Here is a 20278-nt window from a genome sequence, read left to right on the forward strand (position 1 = left end):
ATTGTAGAATCTAAGTGGTGGGAATATGGGTGTTCACTGTAAAATATTCTTTCGACCTTCCTACCTATTTCAAAATTTATGTCATAAAATGTTAGAAAAAAATGTCTAGGGGCCGGCCCAGTGGCGCAGGGGTAAAGTTCGTGCACTCTGCTTCAGAGGCCCAGGGTTCGCTGGTTTGGATCCTGGGTACAGACCTACCCACTGCTTGTCAAGCCATGCTGTGGCAGGTATCCCACATAAAAAGTAGAGGAAGATGGACATAGATGTTAGCTCAGGGCCACTCCTCCTCAGCAAAAAGAGGAGGACTGGTGGTGAATGTTAGCTCAGGGCTAATCTTCCAAAAAAAAGAACAAACTGGGACTATCCTCAAATCACTACAATGTAATTCTCTTCTCCTATTTCTGGGCATCTGAAGATGTTAGAAAAAAATAATCAATATGAACTCAAATCACTAAAGTCAGGTGGGCCCTCAGTAGCACTTATCAATCCTTCTGTTTGTTCTTGGGTATATCCTACTTTCCTGATTATTTTCAATCCTTTCCCATACTCTCCGGAAATAACTTTGTTTAATGGAATAATCTTCATCAAGAAAACAGAGGACATTAAACGTGATTTCATTCAATGCCCCACAAACTTAGAGATTCATCCTTCCTCACCTTTCTGCAGGCCCGCCCTTCCACTGTGCCTTCCCGCCACACCGAACCACCCACTTCTTCTAGACTTTGTTCAGAATCTCCCACTTCTCTCTCCTGGCTTCTTCCCCTTAATTTATAAACTCAAGTTATGCCTTTCCTATCCTAAAAAATGCCTCTCCTGACACCACCTTCCCTTCCAGCTTTATTCTTCCTCATGTGCCGGAAAGTGTGGACAGTCTTTCAAACTCAAATATTGCACTTACTCATCTCCCCTCTACTCTTCAATGCACTCAGCACTCTACCACACTTGAAACTTCTGATCACTCCCTCCTTGTCGAATGTTCCACTCCCTGGCCTCCATGACTTTCTCCAGGGTCTCTTCATACAGCCACTATGAGCCCTCACATTTTAGAAACTCCAGTGTTCCATGAACAGTCCCCTGCTCTTCCCACCCTATACATTTTCCTGGGTGATTTCTCTCACTGTCAAGGATTCAACTATCACACATATGCTGATAATTCCCCAAATCCTTCTCTCCAACTTAGCCCTCTCCTCTGAGGTACACTGCTGTTGCCACTGCCCACTGGACTTCTTCACAAACTCAAAACTTGACAAGTTCCAAAATTACCTTTTAATTATCCTAAAACTGCTCCTCTTTCCTGACCTCTTGTCATCTGGCACCACCTTTTACCCAGGCATCCTTATCTCTCCCAATTCCTAACCCTGAATTCAATCAATATAACTGAAGATTTTACCCTCTACCATTATTTAAATTCACCCTCCGCTCTCTTGCCCTGTGACCGATTCAGAGTCTTATCGTCTTCAAGAAAACCGCTTCTCTAACAGGCCTTAGAACCTCCAGCTCGCCTCGTGCAAATTCATCTTCCTCTCAGCAGAATTAACATGGATATGCCCATGCCCCTGGTACAAACCCTGAAGGGTTCCACACCACTTTCAGGATGAAGAACAAAGTCCTTAACAAGACAAAAAAAGGCCCTCTGTGATTGAGCCCCTCTATCTTTCTCTCCAAAGGACTCGCGTTAGCGTGGGTGGCACTGCTTCGAGATATTGTGCCTTTGTTCATGCTGTCTCCTCGTCTGGGATATCTTCCCTGCCCACTTCCATTTGGTGTAACTAATTCCTTCTCTTCCTTGAAGACTCAGCACAGGTAAATCTTCTCTGAGAAGTTGTTTCTGATCCCACAGCTTAGGCTTCTCTGGGACCTTACTATGCATGTCAATAATAGTGCTGTGTACATATCACTATAAATATGCTTATGTCTCTTTCCCAAGAGATACAAGGCTCTCTGAGGGACGGGACAGTAGCCTTTTCATTTTAATATCCCCCAGCCCATTGCCTGGCATGTGGTAACTGCTCATTAAATTTTTGTTTTTTAAATAAATGAATTTTTATACAGAAAATGTTCTTCCGAAGCATTAAAAGTTGCAAGACTGAACATCCAGAATGGAATTAGTCAGGTTCTTAATGTTTCTGCATTTCACAATAACAACGTGACAACCTGGAAAAGCCTCCTCCCCTCCTAAGTATTCAAATGCTGTTCTACAGTATCTCAAACTGTAGCCTGAACGTGAGCTCAGAACGAGTCATCAGAATAACTGAGGAAGCTGTTCTCCTAAAGGCTGTGAGGGTGAAAACACGGGGGTGGACAAGCCTTCACAACTGGTAACAAGGAAACCTAGTTAGCACCCTGTCTATAAACACTAATGGTTTAGTCATCTGATAATCACATCAACTTATTCAAAATGCAATTGCGAGATGGAAAGCAGGGAATAGCAGAAATTGACGAGCCAGGTCAATCAATTAAAAACAAGCAAACAAACAAAAAAACTAATTGTAGGAGAAGCAACAAACCCTTAGCCATGAGATCACATTAAAATCTAAGGGTTTGAGGGGCTGGCCCCGTGGCCGAGTGGTTAAGTTCGCGGGCTCCGCTGCAGGCAGCCCAGTGTTTCATTGGTTCGAATCCTGGGCGCGGACATGGCACTGCTCATCAAACCACGCTGAGGCAGCGTCCCACATGCCACAACTAGAAGGACCCACAACGAAGAATATACAACTATGTACCGGGGGGCTTTGGGGAGAAAAAGGAAAAAATAAAATCTTTAAAAAAAAAAAAATCTAAGGGTTTGAGATACACCATCCTTGAAATAGGAGGACAACTAGTTATTACGAATTATAGTAAGAATGTGATTCAAAGGAGCACTGTGTTCACTGGAAAATACAGGGAGTTCTCCAACCCATCAGGAACTGAAAAAAAATGTTCATGGTAACGTACTATTTGAATGTATTGGTGAAGTTTTTTCTCTTATTTTTAGAACACTGGTCCGTCTTTGTAAATATTACTGAAGAGCACCCACTTACATTCCCACATTAATATTATGAATAAATTACATGGTGGTATAGCTCATCAACATCTAGATTTTTTACTTCTTACATAAACAAAGCACATGACTGACTATGTAGAGGTTATTTTTGTATATAATATTTTGTGTGTAAATATTTTATTGTATTTTTCTAAAAGTGACCATTTGAACTTTTTAAAATTTAAAAATATCTATCTTAGCACAAATCAATACTTATTCTAAAAAAGTCAGAAAACAGAACTAAGCAAAAATAAAATAAAATCACACAGAGATAACCAATATAACTTGGTACATTTCCCACTCAGAAATTTTTCTATGAAAATGTTTAACAAAAATGGCATAATACTGCACTCTATTTATTTTATCACCTAGCAATACATCATAATATATTTCTATAACATTAAATATTCTTTTACAACATTTCAAATGACTACATAGTAAAGCATTATCTGATTTTATACAAATATTTATTTAAGCTATCCCCTACTCTACATCTAAGTTGATCCCAATTTTTCTTTGTTGTAAACCATGCCATGCAAGTAACCTTTCTGGGGTAATGTAAATGTTCTATATCTTGATAGAGTGACAGTAAACATCTGTCGAAATTCATCAAACCCTACCCTTAAGATCTGCATTTCAGTGTATGTTAATTATATCTCATTTTTTTTAAATAGGGAAGAAAATAAGCCATGCTCTGATGGACATGCTTATACTTAAATCTTTTGGAAATTAAGACCATTTCCTAAGCATCAATTTCTTGGACTGAGATTGCTGAATCAAAGGGTATGTATATACATATCTTTAAAACATTTAATATTCATTCATTCATTTGTTCATCCAAAAATATTTAACGAAACATATAAAGAGTAAACACCTTGGCCAAGACATTATCAAATTGCCTTCTAGAGTAATACTCTCACTAGCAGACTTCTTAATTTGTGCAATACTGCATTTCATAATTTCTTGAAAATGTCCTTCCTTTGACCAGATTTTTAAAAATACCGATTATTTCAAGTTTTGCTTTTTAAGAAAGTTATCAATGATGGTAAACGTTTTTCCATATGCTTCCCGATCATATGTATCTTCTTATCTCCACCAGCCCTACTTCTCTCCCATGGTGTCCTCTGTTCCTTTCCCCTGTTGGTATTTATCCTTTACTTACTAATTAGAAAAGGCTTGTTTTTCACATGTTTCAAACACCTTCTCAAAGCTTTTCAGCTGTCTTTTAAAAATTTTGCTTAGAGAACTTTTGATAGTAAGAATACACATTTTTATGTATAGTAGCCAAATTTGTCATTTTCCATCTTTGTGGTTTTTATCCTTGGTATCATACTTAAAACACCCTTCCCCACCCCAAGATAACATAAATATTCAAGATATATATTTTCAGACACCCACATTTCATGATCAGTGGGGCTAATTCTGTAGTTGCCTGAGACACCGCCTTGCACATCAAGTTCTAACCTTAGTGAGCAATCCCTTCACCGCCGGTTTGCCCTCGGGTTGCAGGAAAAGCGGGTTGGCAGCTTGTACTCGAAGAACATTCTGTAACACTTTAATCCACTCCTCCAATATATTAGGAGAATCTGCAGTCAGATAGTATGTGTGTTTCTCAGTGGTCAACTAAAATGGGGTGAGAAAGAGATAGGAAAGGAAACTGAAGATTTAGGATTATTAGCATTTTCCTGTTCATGCTCTAAATGTCACTACTTAACATGGAAATAAACATGCTAAACCTTGAATCCTAGGTTCTAAATAAACGACTCTGTAAATTATTTGGCATATTTTAACCACTTTGTGAGAATTACAATAATTCACTTTTTGTTGAAATATAGTTTTTTCACTTCAGTTTACTTTAAAACTTTTCATAGCATTAAACATTTGGGTCATGACTTTTTATCTTGTTTACTCATCACATTCTCCTTTTCTCTCTTTAATGTGCTGCAGGCCCCTGGTTGTTGAAATGAGGAGCAGAATGAATGGAAACTCTAATAAAATAACAGATTTTTAGCAAATAAAGCAGAATTATTTGTTATAGAAATGAAGAAACCGATTATAAATAAAATAAGAAGGCTCCTTGCATATAACAAGAGAAGTTCTTGGAACCAACATGTGAACAGATATTATGAACTCACAATTTTTCAGTCTCAAATTAATCACATTTCAAATTTTCTAAATATTTCAGAAGCTTACAAATGATTCTTATCTGCCATGCTCCAAGATAAAGCTTTCTCTGATTTTCCTTTCTACATTTTTAGGTAATTCTCAGATCTTATCTACTGGAAATATTGGTTATGTATCTTTCTGATAAATGTTGTATTCCACCCTCCAAAGGAGCAAGACAAGAAAATAATGATTATTAAAGGCATTTCAGAAATAAAGTGTCTGAATTTAAATCACATATACCGAACTATCTGAACAGCCTGCATTTAAATTTAACAGGTTTCTGCCAAGACTGGCCTTATGTGTGGGTGAAATAGTCAGCAGCTACCTCTATGGGGGCCTTGGTGGGAACCAGAACAGCCCCTCTGCTCACCAGTGTCTTTCCCTCTTATGTGTCACAGCATCTGAAGTTCATAAAAGAACTGCCATTTTCTGGCTCTGTATTAAAATGCAAACTCTCCTGAATTTAATAATATATTAAATTACTTACCTTATTGGGAATTCATTTATCAGATAACCCTCTCCTAAAACAGTTATACAGTTTTCAAGCTGAGACCAGCTGAGAGATTAAGTATAAGGAAAGAACAGTGTAAGGGATAAAGGGCAAAGAAAGTGTAGTGGGAAGTTACTCAATACAAACTTAGCTTTCTTATAGTTTTAACCAAGAAGTCCTGGCATTTCACACATTTTTGAAGCATCAAACTGACTCCAAATTGAATAAAGAAACATTGAACCACCCAGTCTCCTCTCCATTAGCTTGGAGAATTGAGTTTTCATGACACAAAAAAGAAAATTAAAAGTACCTGAACTGTTTGTTTGTTATCTCCTCTTAAAATACTGCAGGATGCACTAAGTTCAATATGGCCCTGGGGTTTTCTAATCACATCACTCTGTAGGAAAGGAAGAGAACCAAATGCAAAGTGATTACCTGTAATAGTAAGAAATGCTTTGTATAATTAATTGCATTGCAAGGAGGAAAATCAGTCAGGAGGCTGATTTATAGTTTGCGGAATTCAGTTCCAAATAGCAAGCACTTTCCACTCACCGGAGACTTGTAGTACAGTAATTCACCACCTTTAAGAACAAACCATCTCCGCTTCCAAGTCTTGACTTTACCACTCATTTTTAATAAATAGCCAGATTTTTCCAGTGGTTCCTAATTAAAAAGAAACATTTAAAAAAAATATTGAGTTTTTCTTTTGGAGGCTCAGACTAACAGATTCATTTATGTTTAAAAAGAAAAACCTGATTCAGTGTTTACATTTTTCCCATTATCACTGGAAGACGAGCAAGTTTTAGGGAGCTTCTGCTCAGGCTGTGAGTACTCTGTGTCTGTGGAGTAAGCATCTGGGGGAATAGCATAATCACTTTCAGAAGCCACAGAAGAGAGAGACACACCTAGATGAATAAAGAAATAAATCAAGTCAATAGTTAATAATTGGGTGGTCCAAATGCCAGCTAGGAGTTCTCCTAAGCAATACAGTTATTCCTAACCCATCAGCCTGCCTAGACTAGATTCATTCTCATGCCTTTGGCCATGGAGAACTTTTAAAGCAGGAAACAGAACTAAAGGGTAAGGACTATCACGCAAATCTCCAAGGAAGTCAAGGGAACATACGTTATATTTTAATATGATTAGAAGCACAGCTACTTTTACATATATAAAATGTATGCAATAGCCTAATAATGTATCTCTTATTAAGGATTAAAAATATGTGTATTTACATATTGATACATAGGCAAACAAATGTTAATCTTAATTCATCAAGATTTGCACAATCACATTTTAAATCACTTAATGTTTGTAATCATTTTCAAAGTAATTCGCATGAAAAAATCTCCACAATTTCAGTAGTATTTTTCATGTAAGTCCAATATTACTAGTTTATAGATTTTAAAAATCTTTCGTAAAAGAGAAGCAATAAGACTTAAAGATATAAACAGACTATTTCACTTGCCAGCAGTCATAAAGCAAAATTCAAGAGAACATTTTCACAATAATTCACTTGCCTTTTTAGAAAATACTCGCAAGTTGCAAGCCACATTTGGGAGGGTCAGTGTAACTGGAGATTTTGAATATATTAAATAAAATCAATGACTTAGGTTATTATTCATTACAGTATCTGGCAATTTTTTAAAGTGTTCATTAACATTTAAGGAACATATTAGGACAATGTCACTATATCATTATTCTTATTTATTTGGCAAAGACAAGTAACGGTTGTGATAATAGTAATGTTTTCCATTTTTCATAGAATAACAAAAATTTAGATCTATAAAAGATCTCAGAGATCATTCTAGTTGATGCCCTCATTCTCTAAGGAGACTAAGGCCTGGAGACTCAAGGATTTGTCCACAAACAGCTGGGCAGGGGCAGCACTGGAGCGCAAATCTCAGGCTCCCCAGGGCCAGTGTGCTAGGCAGTACCTGGGCTGCTAGGGAGAGAGCAGACAAGAAAACAGAACATTTCTGCCCTCATGGAACGTAGATTCTAGTTGGAGGAGACAGACAAAAAACAGGCAGTAAGAGCTATGGAAAAATAAAACATAGAGCAGACTACAGGGCCTAAAAAGAGCCAGCAGTTGGAGAAGGGCAAAGGACGGCAGTTTGAATGGTGTGGTCAGGGTAGATCTCACTGAGAAGGCAGCGATTGAGCAAAGCATTGAAGGAGATGCCGGAGTGAGTCACATAGACATCCGCAGGAGGAATACCACGTAGACGTTTGGAAACAACCAGTGCAAAAGTCCTGAAATAAAAGCATGCCTGGCATGTTCTAGAAACAGGAAGAAGGTCACGTGGCCAGAGCCAAGGAGGAGATGAGATCAAAGACATAAAAGAATCATGTAACACCTTACAGCTATTATGAATCCTTGAAATGTTTTGAGCACAAGTGTGATGTAACCTGATTCTGGCTGTCCGGGGACAAGGTAGGAGAAAAAAGAGCAGTGGAAGCCCAAAATATTAAACCTATGAAAGCTGAGCAGCTCCAGTTGAAGCTGAGGGGTTGGGTGGCACCTAGGGGTTCCACAGAACATGGTTTGAAAACCAACAGACAGACCATGCTGTATTAAAGGCTTCTGTAACATACAGAAGTCATTTGTGTGATTCTCTCTCTCTGTAACCTCTACCTATGCCAAAACTTTCTTAAAAATCCACTAAAAATCATAGTCATGTCCAAAGTAAAGTTTTTGTTGGTTTCCATCTTAATATCAGATTAACCACCAAATTTTTAGGTGTATTTTCTGCCATTGAGCAGTGTAACAAATTTAGCTGAGATAAGTTTATCCCATAAGTTATCCAAAATGCCACACAGTAACTATAGAAGAGAAATGTAATTTTGGCCAATTATCTCACTTTATTCCCATGATAGAGTGACCTCTCTCTAACAGAGAAGATAAGGTTAAAAAAAATAAAAGACTATGCACTTGTCTGGAATCATGAAGAAAATCAGACTGGAATACAAGTATCTTAGTCCTAGGCTAATTCTCTTTTCACTATGGTTTGAAGCAAGTACTTTGATTTTTTTTTTTTAATCCCATCACAGAGATAAAACTCCCATGAAATATTCTGAATTATTTGGAGGGGTCTTGTATGCCTGAGGCTTTCCCTCACCTCGTTTCATGGCCCTGGGGCTGCCTGGCCCACTCCGACTGCGCGTGTCTGACTCCGAAGTCCGGGAGCTGGATCTGGAACTATCTTCTTCCTCGGACCCAGAGGAGTCATCCAGGAACGGGCTGCTGCTTATTTGGGTCGCCTTCTAAGGAAAAGCAGATCAGCCTCCCTGTGTCCATCTCTAAGGTCACCTCTCTCTTTAGATATAGAATGTTTTACCAGAAGAAGTCATGGAATAAGATTTCTTTTAAAGGAATACAAGAATATACTTTTTGATTACCGAAGTCATGTTATATCCCAAATTCTAATTAGCAAGGCATTTGTCAATTATAAAAGATTCCTGAAAACGTAAGGCCATTGATATCTGACAATACATATTTTAATTAAGTACCTCAAGCAAGGAACAGGAACCCTGGCAGTGATACAAAAACCTTTCCAAATTAGGAGTTTTCCTTACATCATTAATAATACGTTTCTTTTAAACAATCAGCCATGGAGGGGGTGGAGAATCACACGAGACATAACAAAAATGGACTCGGACTTCTAATACTCTGATACGAATAAATATCTTCTCCAGATCTTTCCATTTTTTCTGTTTTTATGATATATTAGTGTGAACTTTTAAAACTCCCTATAAAGGGAGAGTCTGTGTGAAATGTCAAGCACGGAACCCGGAGCTTGAATAAACAGTTTTCTTGATCCATCATGAAGAGAACCATGTGTTTAACAGTAAGAACAATGAGTTACCCCTTTCAAAGTTGTGTACACTGGGGTTGTCATATTCTTGTATATCAGAGATGTATAAAGTCCTGATGTGGTATATGAAAGCACTGCAACAGAATCTGAAACAGAAAACAAAAGGATTACAATTTTTAAAAACCCTTCTAACTAGCACTTAGGTCTATTTCTTATGAATGTGAATTAGCAAAATTTCCAATTGAAGAGAAATTGGATTAACACACATGATTATTCATTGTAAGGTATCTTTTAAGAATTATGGCACTTGCAGGTTTAATTATACACTCTCTTAGATGGTTCATCATTTTCCTCCTGAAGGCTAGTTCCCCAATTAGATTGTAAGCTCTGGAGGAAGGATCATAGCTTTTATTTCTTTGGCCTCTCCATCCAGCTCAGGCTGGGCAGAAATGAGCACAAACACCTGCTGACTGAGTCAATGAGCAGTACCCTACGAAAATACTCTCTGATCATTCATAGCTATATTACTGACACAGTGTTAAAACATAACCAGGTGAAGCTCATGTTGAAAAGTTAGAATATATTTCCTGAATGGTACGAATAGAAGATAGCTGAAAAGGACTAGAACATCCATGGTTGCCTCTTAAGATATGGATTAGGTTAGGGAGGGAGTTGGTAAAAGGAACCACGGAAAATTTCTCTTTTTATTCCAGACAGTTCTCTGTTGTTTAGTTTTATTTTTCATAATGGACACGCATTGCTTCTGTAACAATGTTTTGAAGAAAAAAAGAAAGGAGGAATGTATTTTAAACTCTAGAAAAAGAGGACATAGAGACCAATATTTTTATAATTTTAAACAGCTTAAACTCCACAGTTTCTTCGCTTTAGCCTCTTTCAGGGAACAACATAATGAGGTTCTCTCTACATGAGAGCTGAGCATACATGTGCCTGTATACTAAGTAACACGATTCTCAATTTTAAAATATAAATCAGGAAGCTTAGAAATCATTTTCTGAAAGTGCATAATTCTATTTATTCCAATGACTTTAGACATTTAAGAAGTTCTTGGCTAGTGAAATGGCAATACAAAAATCACTTATTTTTTTTAAACATTTTTTTATTGTAGTAAAAAACATAAAATTTGCCATCTTAGCCATCTTTAAGTGTATAGTTCAGTTAGTGTTAAGGATATTCACATTGTTGTGAATCAGATCTCTAGAACTTTTTTATCTTGCAAATTTGAATCTCTATATTCATTCACCAACTACTCCCCCCTCCACCCCCTACCCCACCCCCCCCCCGCAGTCTCTAGTAACCACCACCCTACTTCCTGTTTCTATGAATTTGTATACTTTAGATACCTTTAGATATAAGTGGAATCATACAGTATTTGTCTTTGTGTGACTGCTTATTTCACTTAGCATAATGTCCTCAAGGTTCGTCCATGTTGTAGCATGCAAAATCACTTACTTTTATTAACATTCTCCATATTGAAGGCCTCAGACATTCGAATGCCTGATTTGGCTACAGCATAAATTCTGCTCTCCTAATGTAAAAGAGAAATTTAAACTGGATATTTAAAGCAAAGAAATGATTACTTTCAATACACATGTTTTTCATTTGTTCTTCATTTAATATTCACCAGAGTATAGCATTATTATAAAATTGTCATCAGTGCCAACTAAAATATGCCTGTGAATAGCATTGCAGAAATTTTTCCCTCCATTATACACTCCACTATTATCTTTGCTCCCAAATTTTTGCTTGGTATTTTAAATTCTTTTGAGGAGATACAAAAAAAGTAACAGAAAGCTTATTCACAATCACTGACTATACCTAAATACCACCTTTAATATTCTATCATTCTAGAACATGGTTAAAGAAAAAAAAGGGAAAACCCTGAATGGCTGCAACACAAAGCCAGAAACCATTCATAATCATTGACTACACATAAATATTACCTGTAACATTCTACCATTCTAGAATATGGTTAAAGAAAAAATAAAGAATGTTTCAATGAAGTAGAAGAAATACCTGAGGTCAAATAACAAATGAATTTGAGAATTGCAATGAAATTTATAATATTATCTTGTTCCAAAAGTAGGTTGTTATTTTGCTTTCTCTTCTTCTCTAAGAGAGATCTCTGAAATGGGTACCGGAAAGGCTATTATCCTGGCCACCTGTGAGAAAAGGGACTCCAGGTTGTTCCTAATGCATAGATCACCATGCCCTGAACTCTAATGCGTCTAACCTGGACACAACTGTCTGGACCACGGCATAGAGTGCAACGAAGGCAGTCCTCTTCAGGTCTGTGCTAGCCAGTGGCCTATGAGATAACAGGCATGAGATCTCCAACTATCCGAGACACTTTAGATGGAAGAGTGGCTGACTGAACAAATCAGAGGCAGTTTCTTTGAGAGCGTGATTATGAGATACACAAAGACAAACAGCAATGGGGTCAGAACAGAAAGACATAAAAATAAGGCAAAGAGCAGGAGATGTGAGGCAGTTAGAGGCTGTGAGAGGGTGGAGGAGAACAGTCAGTAGTAGTAAAAGAGAATCAGTGTAGACAGAGAGGACAAGCTGAGCCACTGGACAAGGGCAATGGGTGTCACCTGTTTCTAAGGTGCTGGCTATCAGGGGTGCTGCTATAATGTCCTGTTGTCCCACTAGAGTGACTATTGTGTTTTGAATGATATTCGAGTTCAATAAAAATGAGCTATGCCTTAATATAAACCCTCAAAGATCCTTAAAATAAACTCTCATAAATTGAGGTAACTAGAATACATCTCTTTTCTTTGAAACCTGAAAATACCTAACAAACAGAAATAAAACTTCAAGCTTGGCCAGCCTGCTAGAAGGCTTTTGAAAAGCAATACTACTTTTTCGGGACTGAATAGCTTCGAAAGATGAGGAAAAGAGAGAAAGGCAAAAAAAGTAGTAAAAAGGGTTTGCCAAATAAAACGAACTTGAAAGCCTAACCTAAATCTCTGGAAATCTCAACATAATAAAAGAAGCAAAACTTCAACTCCTCACTGCCTAAAGGGGAACACAAGTGGAATTCCAGAGATTCACATGCCAATAACGTCTACTTTTTTAACGCTATTCAGAATTTAGTAATAAATTGCAGACGGGTTCATGTGCAATGAAATGTTCTTTTGAAAGTAAATAAGAGCAGATACATCTCAAAGTCTGAATTTATACTAGGAAAACACAGTTGCCTTAATTTACTTAAAATTGCATTAGTCTCTAAATAAAAAAATAAGAATAACAGAACATGACTCCAAAAACCAAAAAATCCTGCAATCCAGATGTTTCTCTGGAGGTCAAAGGTTAAATTATGTCAATATGTAAAGGAAAACTTAAATCTACAAAACAGATGATTTCACATTGTTTCAAATATAGGAAGACTTTTTTTTTTTTAATCTAGCGATTCCTAAGAAGAATCACACAACTGATGGGTTAATTATTGTATTAATGGTTAATGTTTCAACGGAAGAAATTTCAATCTATGCTAGATACATAGGAAGATGCTTTTGGTTAAAGCAATGGGTTTATAAGCTCATGAAGAGTAAAATTAAATTTCTGTCAAAGCCAATCAAGTAAATGGTTAAGTTCAAAAACTGATGACCAATAAAAGTTAAGTGTCCTGGTCCAGAATTTACCCAAAAAATATTACAGTTAGGAGGAATCTTTCTTCCCCACCCCTGATGTTTCCTTCCATGTGGAAGGAGGTCCAGTAATGGAACACTCCTGATCTGTCTCCAAGGATTCACTTTCTCCTCCCCACAGAGGAGGAGCAGCTTAATGTGCCTGCTAAGTTTGGAAAGACAAACGAGACAGGCAGATCACAGCACCTTTCTCTCTTCTTTTTCTTGAGAAGTAGCTGCCTGCTGCCTGTGGAAACAACCACTTGTTCTTTCTCCAGGTTGTAAATTCTAGAGGGGCAGGCCTCCCTGGAGGAAGCCTGTGGTGGTCCAGTGGTACCTGGGAGGGAGGGAAGAAATCTAGCTAATTCCGAGGTTAGGTAAACTATTGGAAAGCTCATTTGCCCACCAATTCTCTAAATCAGTTTTATCAATAATAAGGGTAATATTTTTATCTCCCATCTGTCTTATCCTTGTCTTATTTCTCAACTGATTCAGAACTCAGTGAGAAAGAGAAAGGAAAATTGTATTCTGAAAACCAGGAATGGTCAGGACAAAGCTGGATTTGCAAAGAAACAGGAAAAGAAGAAAGTAAAACCTGAAAATGAGCGTTAAGAAAAAATGAGGGTGCATGCGTTGCACACAGCAACATAATTTACCCAAGAGGGAAAACGGTGCAGTGGAGGAGTTGGAGGTTTGCTGCACGCCGCCTTCTTGGCTGAGTCACAGGTTTCCTGGTCATCTGAACACGGGGATTCCAGAGAGTCATAGGAAAACAATCCATCATCACAACTAGTATCCATAGTCTCTAAAACTTCTGTACTGTCACCATCAACTAGATCAAGATCTGTTTCCTGAGGTCTCAGTGGTCGTATCATGCTTATAGCATTTCTGTTTGTACCAAACATCCTATCAGAACTTAACTGTGGCTGGCTCAAGTGCCTTTTGGCTAGTGCTACACTTATACTGAAAACGTTAGGAATCCTCAACTTTGCGGGTGGCAGGTTTGATGAAGGCACTAAATGTGTTCCTTTTCCAGGGAGTGAGTTTGGATGCTTTGGAGTCAAAGCTGGGGTCAAAATAGGGCTTGGGGTGTTGGCCTCACTCGATGAAGATGAATAATCCAGTCTCTGAGACTGAAATTTTTTATTCAGTTCATCTGAGGAACTATCATGCTCCTTTTTACTTGATTCAGAACTTCCCTTTCCGAGAGGACAATTCTGAGCTTTCCACTGTGCCTCCTGTTGCCAAGAATACAGCTTCTTGTGTTCTGGTCTCTTTATGCCAAAAGTCTCTTCTTCAAACATAGAACTGCTGTCATCAGATGCTGTCAGATACGTCTCGCTGCCCATTCTGCTACAGTGGACTCCTTCCTCTGACGTGTGACTGGAAAGGGTGGATGTGTACCTGGACTTGGACCTTCCTTTGCTCCCGTCTTCCTCGTCGGAACTCCAGTCACTCACTGGTGCCCCCGAATTCTGGGATACGCCACCATCCATTACAAAGCTTGTTCTGGCTTTCCGATTCTGTTCTGGGACACAAGAGGTTTGATGTAATGTTCTCTGACCTCGGTTGTTTTCTTGAATGTGGTTATCGACAGACTGTTCTAGAATTTCCATTTCTAGAAAAAGATGTATCACATTGGGATGTTGCCTTTAATAATATAACCTTTCTGTACATTTAGCTTTATGTAACTATACTGTATAAACTGGAATTTTAATATGAATAAAGTTAATTTATATTATCCTTTTTTAGTCGTATGTCTTTTTTAAACCCAAGTTTGAAAACTAAGCTTTCTATAAAACATGGAGACCCAATACTTCAATAGAATAGTATCAACATTAAACTGCTTTTTACAAAGAAACATGCTGGGGGAAAAAAACCTGAGAATAGTCTAAGGAGAGATGATACAAGAAGCAAAATGTGAAATAGGGCAATGCTGACCATCAAAGGCAGCAGCCACTAAAAAAATGAACACCATTAATTCTATTTTAGAAGCAAAGAAAATGACAACCCTCCTTCAATTAAATTTCAAAATTATCATAAGTAAATTTAAACATAATAAATGTAAAACTATAGTTTAAAAAACAAACTCTGCTCCCAAACTTGAATACATGAAATATGCAAAACCATGAAGGAAACATAACCAGAGGAAAGCTTTCCTCAGTCTACTTTTGGTTTAATCATCACCACAGAATGTGTTTTTATAATAAGAATAACACTGTTTAAAAATGTCTTTAAATATTGCTTACTTTTGCTAATAACATAATTAATAGAATGAATTATAGGCTTCACACAGTGAACCGAAAACTTAGATGGAAGACGCTTTGAAAAAAGAGGCTTTGAAAACCTGAAAACACAGATATGACCTTCATAATTAAGGAAATAGAGGCTGAAGAAATATACTCTACAACTTGGTATCAGGCAGTTGGTTAAATTTGCAAATGAGCAAATTTGAGGACAGGCAGCCTCAGCTGTTCTGAGCTATACCCAACTGACTCTTAGAAAGTGAGAAGGAAATTAAAATGATTTCTCAAAAGAGAAAAAAAAATGCAAGTAATGGCATAAAAGCTAGCAGCAAAGGAGCCCTCTGATTGGAAAAACACTATGTCGTTTTCAGAATTTCATAACCAAGCACAGAGACAGCCTTTAGGGCTATAATCTTTCTCCTTTGCAGGAACGGAGCAAGAACTGAAAATAGAGAAGATGCAAATTCAAGCTTTTCTAAAATATTTGGGAAAAGTCCTACTAGGAGGTGACAAATCAGCAGCTGCACAACAAAGCAAAATTAAGAGGGGCTTTAAGACTAAAAGAAGGGTAGAAATCTGCCCACAGGGCGAGGGTTTAAACATCTACGCAAATATTTTCCTCTCAGAAGATACAAAGGGAAAATCGAAGCAGTTACTAAGTTGTCCTCTGGTGTTCTTTTTCTTTATAAGTTTGCTATGTCATATTTAATTTCATATTTCATATTAGGTAATTTTTTATATTTTAAATAAATAATGACTAGAAAGTTCAGAGTTCTAATCTGAAGCTCAGCTAAAACAAGTACCTTGTAGGTATAACTGTCAACTTTTTAATTTTAAATATCATTGCTACCTACTGCAGGAAAAAGTATCAGAGGAAAATCAATTTCTCCCATGCATCATACTCTCAAAAGACACACAAGATAACTAGACACACAAAGTTAAACCTTGTACTGCTCTTTAGAAATATTCTCATAAACATCAAGTTGTCAAGAAAAAAATAAGGAAAATTAAGCTAAATTTGGATCAATCTTAGCAAACGATTTTTCCTTTTTAAAAAATGTCAAAGTAGGCGCTGGCAAAGTAGTGGTTAAGTTCACACGCTCTGCTTCGGGAGCCCAGGTTTCACTGGTTCAGATCCTGACGCCGACCTAAGCATGGCTTATCAAGCTGTGCTGTGGCATGTGTCCCACATGTAAAACAGAGGAAGATGGGCATGGATGTTAGCTCAGGGCTAATCTTCCTCAAAAAAAAAAAAGTCCAAGTAAATTCCTCTAGTCCATAAATACCTTCTATGTCTTTTCCTTCAGTGAACTCGGGTTCTTTAGATGATATCTTGCTCATTTCCTCAGATTTTACTACTTGAGGAGGACTCCTGGCTCGGGATAAAAAGCACCCAAAGGTTAAACTGCTTAGGCGCTGGCCTTCCGAAAGCTTCGGGGTGGAGACAGTGGATGACTTCTTCCCTTGAACTTCTGCAAGATGATTAATCAGAAGCAAGATTTGAATTTTTTATAACAATTCATTACACATTGAGCCAAAGCATATAAAAACCTAAACCAATCATTCCTTACACATTCCAGAAAAAAAACTAAAGTTCATCTTTACTTATGTATAGTAACATGGAACCCTCAATGTCTAATATCATATGCCAATGTTTAAAATCCATTTATATATTTTGAATGCTCAAAATATTTTTTAACTGACGAGAGAAAAATATCTAATTTCTTTAAAAGTAGTTAGTTCTCAAACAAAAACAAAAACACAAATTAAAAAACCAGATTATAAACAACTAGAGAGTTATAGCTTCTCACAAAGTCAAGAATCGGTAAATACCAGTCAAGTACTGGTAAAATTTGATTGTGTGGTAATGCTACTAACGGTGAGAAAAAGGGATGGGTTCTGGTTGCCAAGACAACCAAAGGAAATTTAGATCATCATTGGGGCAAATATCACATGATCACTGAAACAACTTTTGCTTATCTTAGTTTTCAGTGGGCTTCTCATAAGAAAGCAGATGAAGGGGGAACACAATATGGAGAGCCTTAATCACTTCTTTAGAGAAAAAAAAGGGAGGGGGCAGTTTCTAGATAGAGAATTTAGATAGCTAGCGGAGTGACTATTCAAGCACCTAATCATGGGTTTAATTCATCTTTAGGACTTGTAACACTGCTGCTTGTAAGATCAAAGCATGGAGATTCCAGTGATAGTGAGAAAAGTTTCCAAGGAAATTAACTTCTTAACTCTGGGAAAGCAGCAAAGGGTTAAGTTACATAGCAACTGATAATTGAGTAGAGTATAAGAAAAATAGCTTTATATAGTGTACTCTGGATATATCTTTTAATATTTTCATGTTAATCATCTCTCACAGAACTAATTCACAATATTCTAATAATCATATATATGCTTATATACTTTTTAAGTACTATATCTCCATATATCTAGTCTTCTCCAGTCCAAGCCTAGGTTCCAAGGATCAGCATCCTCTAGTCTACAAGACCTGAGAGGCTGCCAGTGAAGATTAGAATTGCAGGCTAAGAATAGCAGAGAAAATAACAGCTTTTTGAGAGTGGGCTTAGTACACCCAATCTATTTCAATAAGGGTGAACATCACAAAGACCTAAAACTTTAATTCTAAATATGGAATTCTGGATCAACTATGGGAACATCTATTTTTCATCATATAGGTAGAGGAAATGCGTGACATGAGAAACATATTTTGGTCTTCATTCATGGTTCCTGGCACACAGCTCCAACACTCTTGGAATTTCCTAAGACTGATAAAGGTGACTTCTGTTTTCATAACAAGCCCTTACAACCACATCTGAGTGTATGTTAATAAGGTGAGTTTTGGAAAGCCCCCAGATAGCCTCAGGGAGAGGGCTGGTTGCCAGGAGAACCATGCAAGTGATTAGAGGGTTGGAAATTTCAGCCTCATGCTCTACCCCTTACCTCTGACCTCAGGGAAGGGAAGAGGGACTGGAGGTTGAATTAATCACTAGTGGCCAGTGATTGAATCAACCAGTTGTGCCTACACAGTGAAACCTCCATAAAAACCCAACAGGATGGGGTTCAGAGAGTTTCCAGGCTGGTGAACAAGAGGAGGTGCTGGGAGGGTGGCGCCCTTGGTGAGGGCACAGAAAGTCTCTGCCCCTTCTCCTCTATCTTACCCTATGCCTCTCTTCCATCTGGCTGTTCCTGAGGTATAGCCTTTGTAATAAACTGGTAATTTAGTAAGTTAACTGTTTGCCTGAGTTCTGTGAGCCTCTCTAGCAAATTACTGAACCTGAGGAGAGGGTCATGGGAACCTCCGATTTACAGCCAGTTGAGCAGAAGCAGGCATGACAATCTGTACTTGTGATTGTGTCTGAAGCAGGGGGTAGTTCTGTGGGACTGAGCCCTTAACCTATGGGATCTGATGCTAACTCCAAGCAAATAATCTCAGAATTGAGTTCAATTTGTAGGACACACAGTCGGCATCTGCTGAGAACTGGAGAATTGCTTGGTGTAGGAAAAACTCCCACACATCTACTGTCAGAGGTATTGAGAGGAGAACGAAAACAGAGGAATTTTTTTTCCCTTCACAAAATGACAGTGTAAGTATTAACATGCAGTAGACAAAAAGCTTTCATACGTCCTATAATCAACAACCCCCCATGAAACCAGTAAGACACTATTACAATCACCATTTTACTGATGTAAAAAAAAAATCTAGAGATAAAACACAGCTATTAAATTGTAGGGCATTAAAGTTGAATTCAGTGTTCTTTCTACCATGCCAATATTTTTCCAATGCCTTCTACAAGACCCCAGGGTTCTGCGGAAATGTTGCAGAGGGAGCAGGAAGAGTCATGAGTGAGAGCAAGGTGGCAGAGCTCTGGACCCATCACCCGATACTGCTTCTCCCTGTTTTATCTCTTGAGGGTCTACAGAAAAAACATTGTTTTAAAAAGAGTTCTGTCACTAAAGAAAAGTTGCAAAAGCACTATACTAGGCTTTAATAAGCATAAGCTACACATCCACCCTGCTTATTCACCTCCTCTTCAGCTCAGTAGGCACTTGAGTGGCTATCATCAGAATAGCATACTAAGTACATTTCTGTCTCCAACTCCACCACTCAGAGTGGTAGGCTTTGAGGTTGAAAAGAAAGAAAGAAAGTAACTAAGCATTGGAAAACGCAAAGGGTTTATTCATATTATAAAATTCTGCTCAAAATATTCAGGCTGTAAGAATTTCAGTCATTGTTGATCACCATGCTACAAATTGAAGATAGAAATAACATGACTGATTTTTTTTTAAGCAAATATACCTGAAATTAAACATTCAAATTAGCATTACCCCCTTTGGGTTATTTGCTACTGCCTAGCTGTGCTGTCTAATATGGACATGTGGCTATTTAAATTTAAATCAATTGCAATTAAATAAAATGTAAAATTCAGTTCTTTAGTTGGACTAGTCATATTTCAAGTGCTCAATAGTAAAATTCTATATTGCCAAATAAACCCAACCAAGCAATCTTAGTCAAAGCGCTCACACCTTGCAGTTTTGACTGTATTCTCCTGATCTCTTCGGTTTGGTTTTGGTTGATCAAACGAAGATTCTGATTCTCCAATTCCAGCTAAAAGAACATAATAGTTTTCCTTTACACAGGGATAACACTTACAAAATGTACTAGTAAACTATAATATTTAGAAAAGGTTAATATCTAATTACACATAAGCAAAGTACAAAAAAATGATAAGTAAACATCGGGTGAATTTATCAGTAGAGATTATCAACCTAGCTAATTATGGCTTCAACATTTATTTTTTCCAGAACCAAGAGTTTTAAATGTTTTTCACCCCCTAAACCTTTTCCATTATAAAATTACTTTAAACCAAATTATTTCAGCATTT

At 37.5% G+C, this 20278-nt stretch overlaps 1 protein-coding gene across 4 annotated transcripts in view; it reads right to left on the reverse strand.

Moving 5' to 3' along the window:
- The window catches only part of PLEKHH2 (pleckstrin homology, MyTH4 and FERM domain containing H2), a 101835-nt gene that overhangs the window by 45254 nt on the left and 36303 nt on the right, over nt 1–20278 (reverse strand). For 3 of the 4 annotated variants that reach the window (XR_011504062.1, XM_014833612.3, XM_070512171.1), the window contains exons 6-15: nt 19920–20001; nt 16673–16858; nt 13797–14758; nt 10961–11036; nt 9542–9636; nt 8795–8939; nt 6444–6580; nt 6228–6338; nt 5986–6072; nt 4484–4642 (exon numbers count right to left, since the gene is read on the reverse strand). Coding sequence is in view for 3 of the 4 variants with exons in the window: in XM_014833612.3 (XP_014689098.1) it covers nt 4484–4642; nt 5986–6072; nt 6228–6338; nt 6444–6580; nt 8795–8939; nt 9542–9636; nt 10961–11036; nt 13797–14758; nt 16673–16858; nt 19920–20001 (2040 nt within the window). In the remaining variant the exon portion in view is untranslated. The remainder of the gene's footprint in view (nt 1–4483; nt 4643–5985; nt 6073–6227; nt 6339–6443; nt 6581–8794; nt 8940–9541; nt 9637–10960; nt 11037–13796; nt 14759–16672; nt 16859–19919; nt 20002–20278) is intronic. The other variant, XM_070512172.1, reaches the window with a different exon arrangement.

This window comes from Equus asinus, chromosome 6 (assembly GCF_041296235.1).
Source record: "Equus asinus isolate D_3611 breed Donkey chromosome 6, EquAss-T2T_v2, whole genome shotgun sequence".
Taxonomy (NCBI): domain Eukaryota; kingdom Metazoa; phylum Chordata; class Mammalia; order Perissodactyla; family Equidae; genus Equus; species Equus asinus.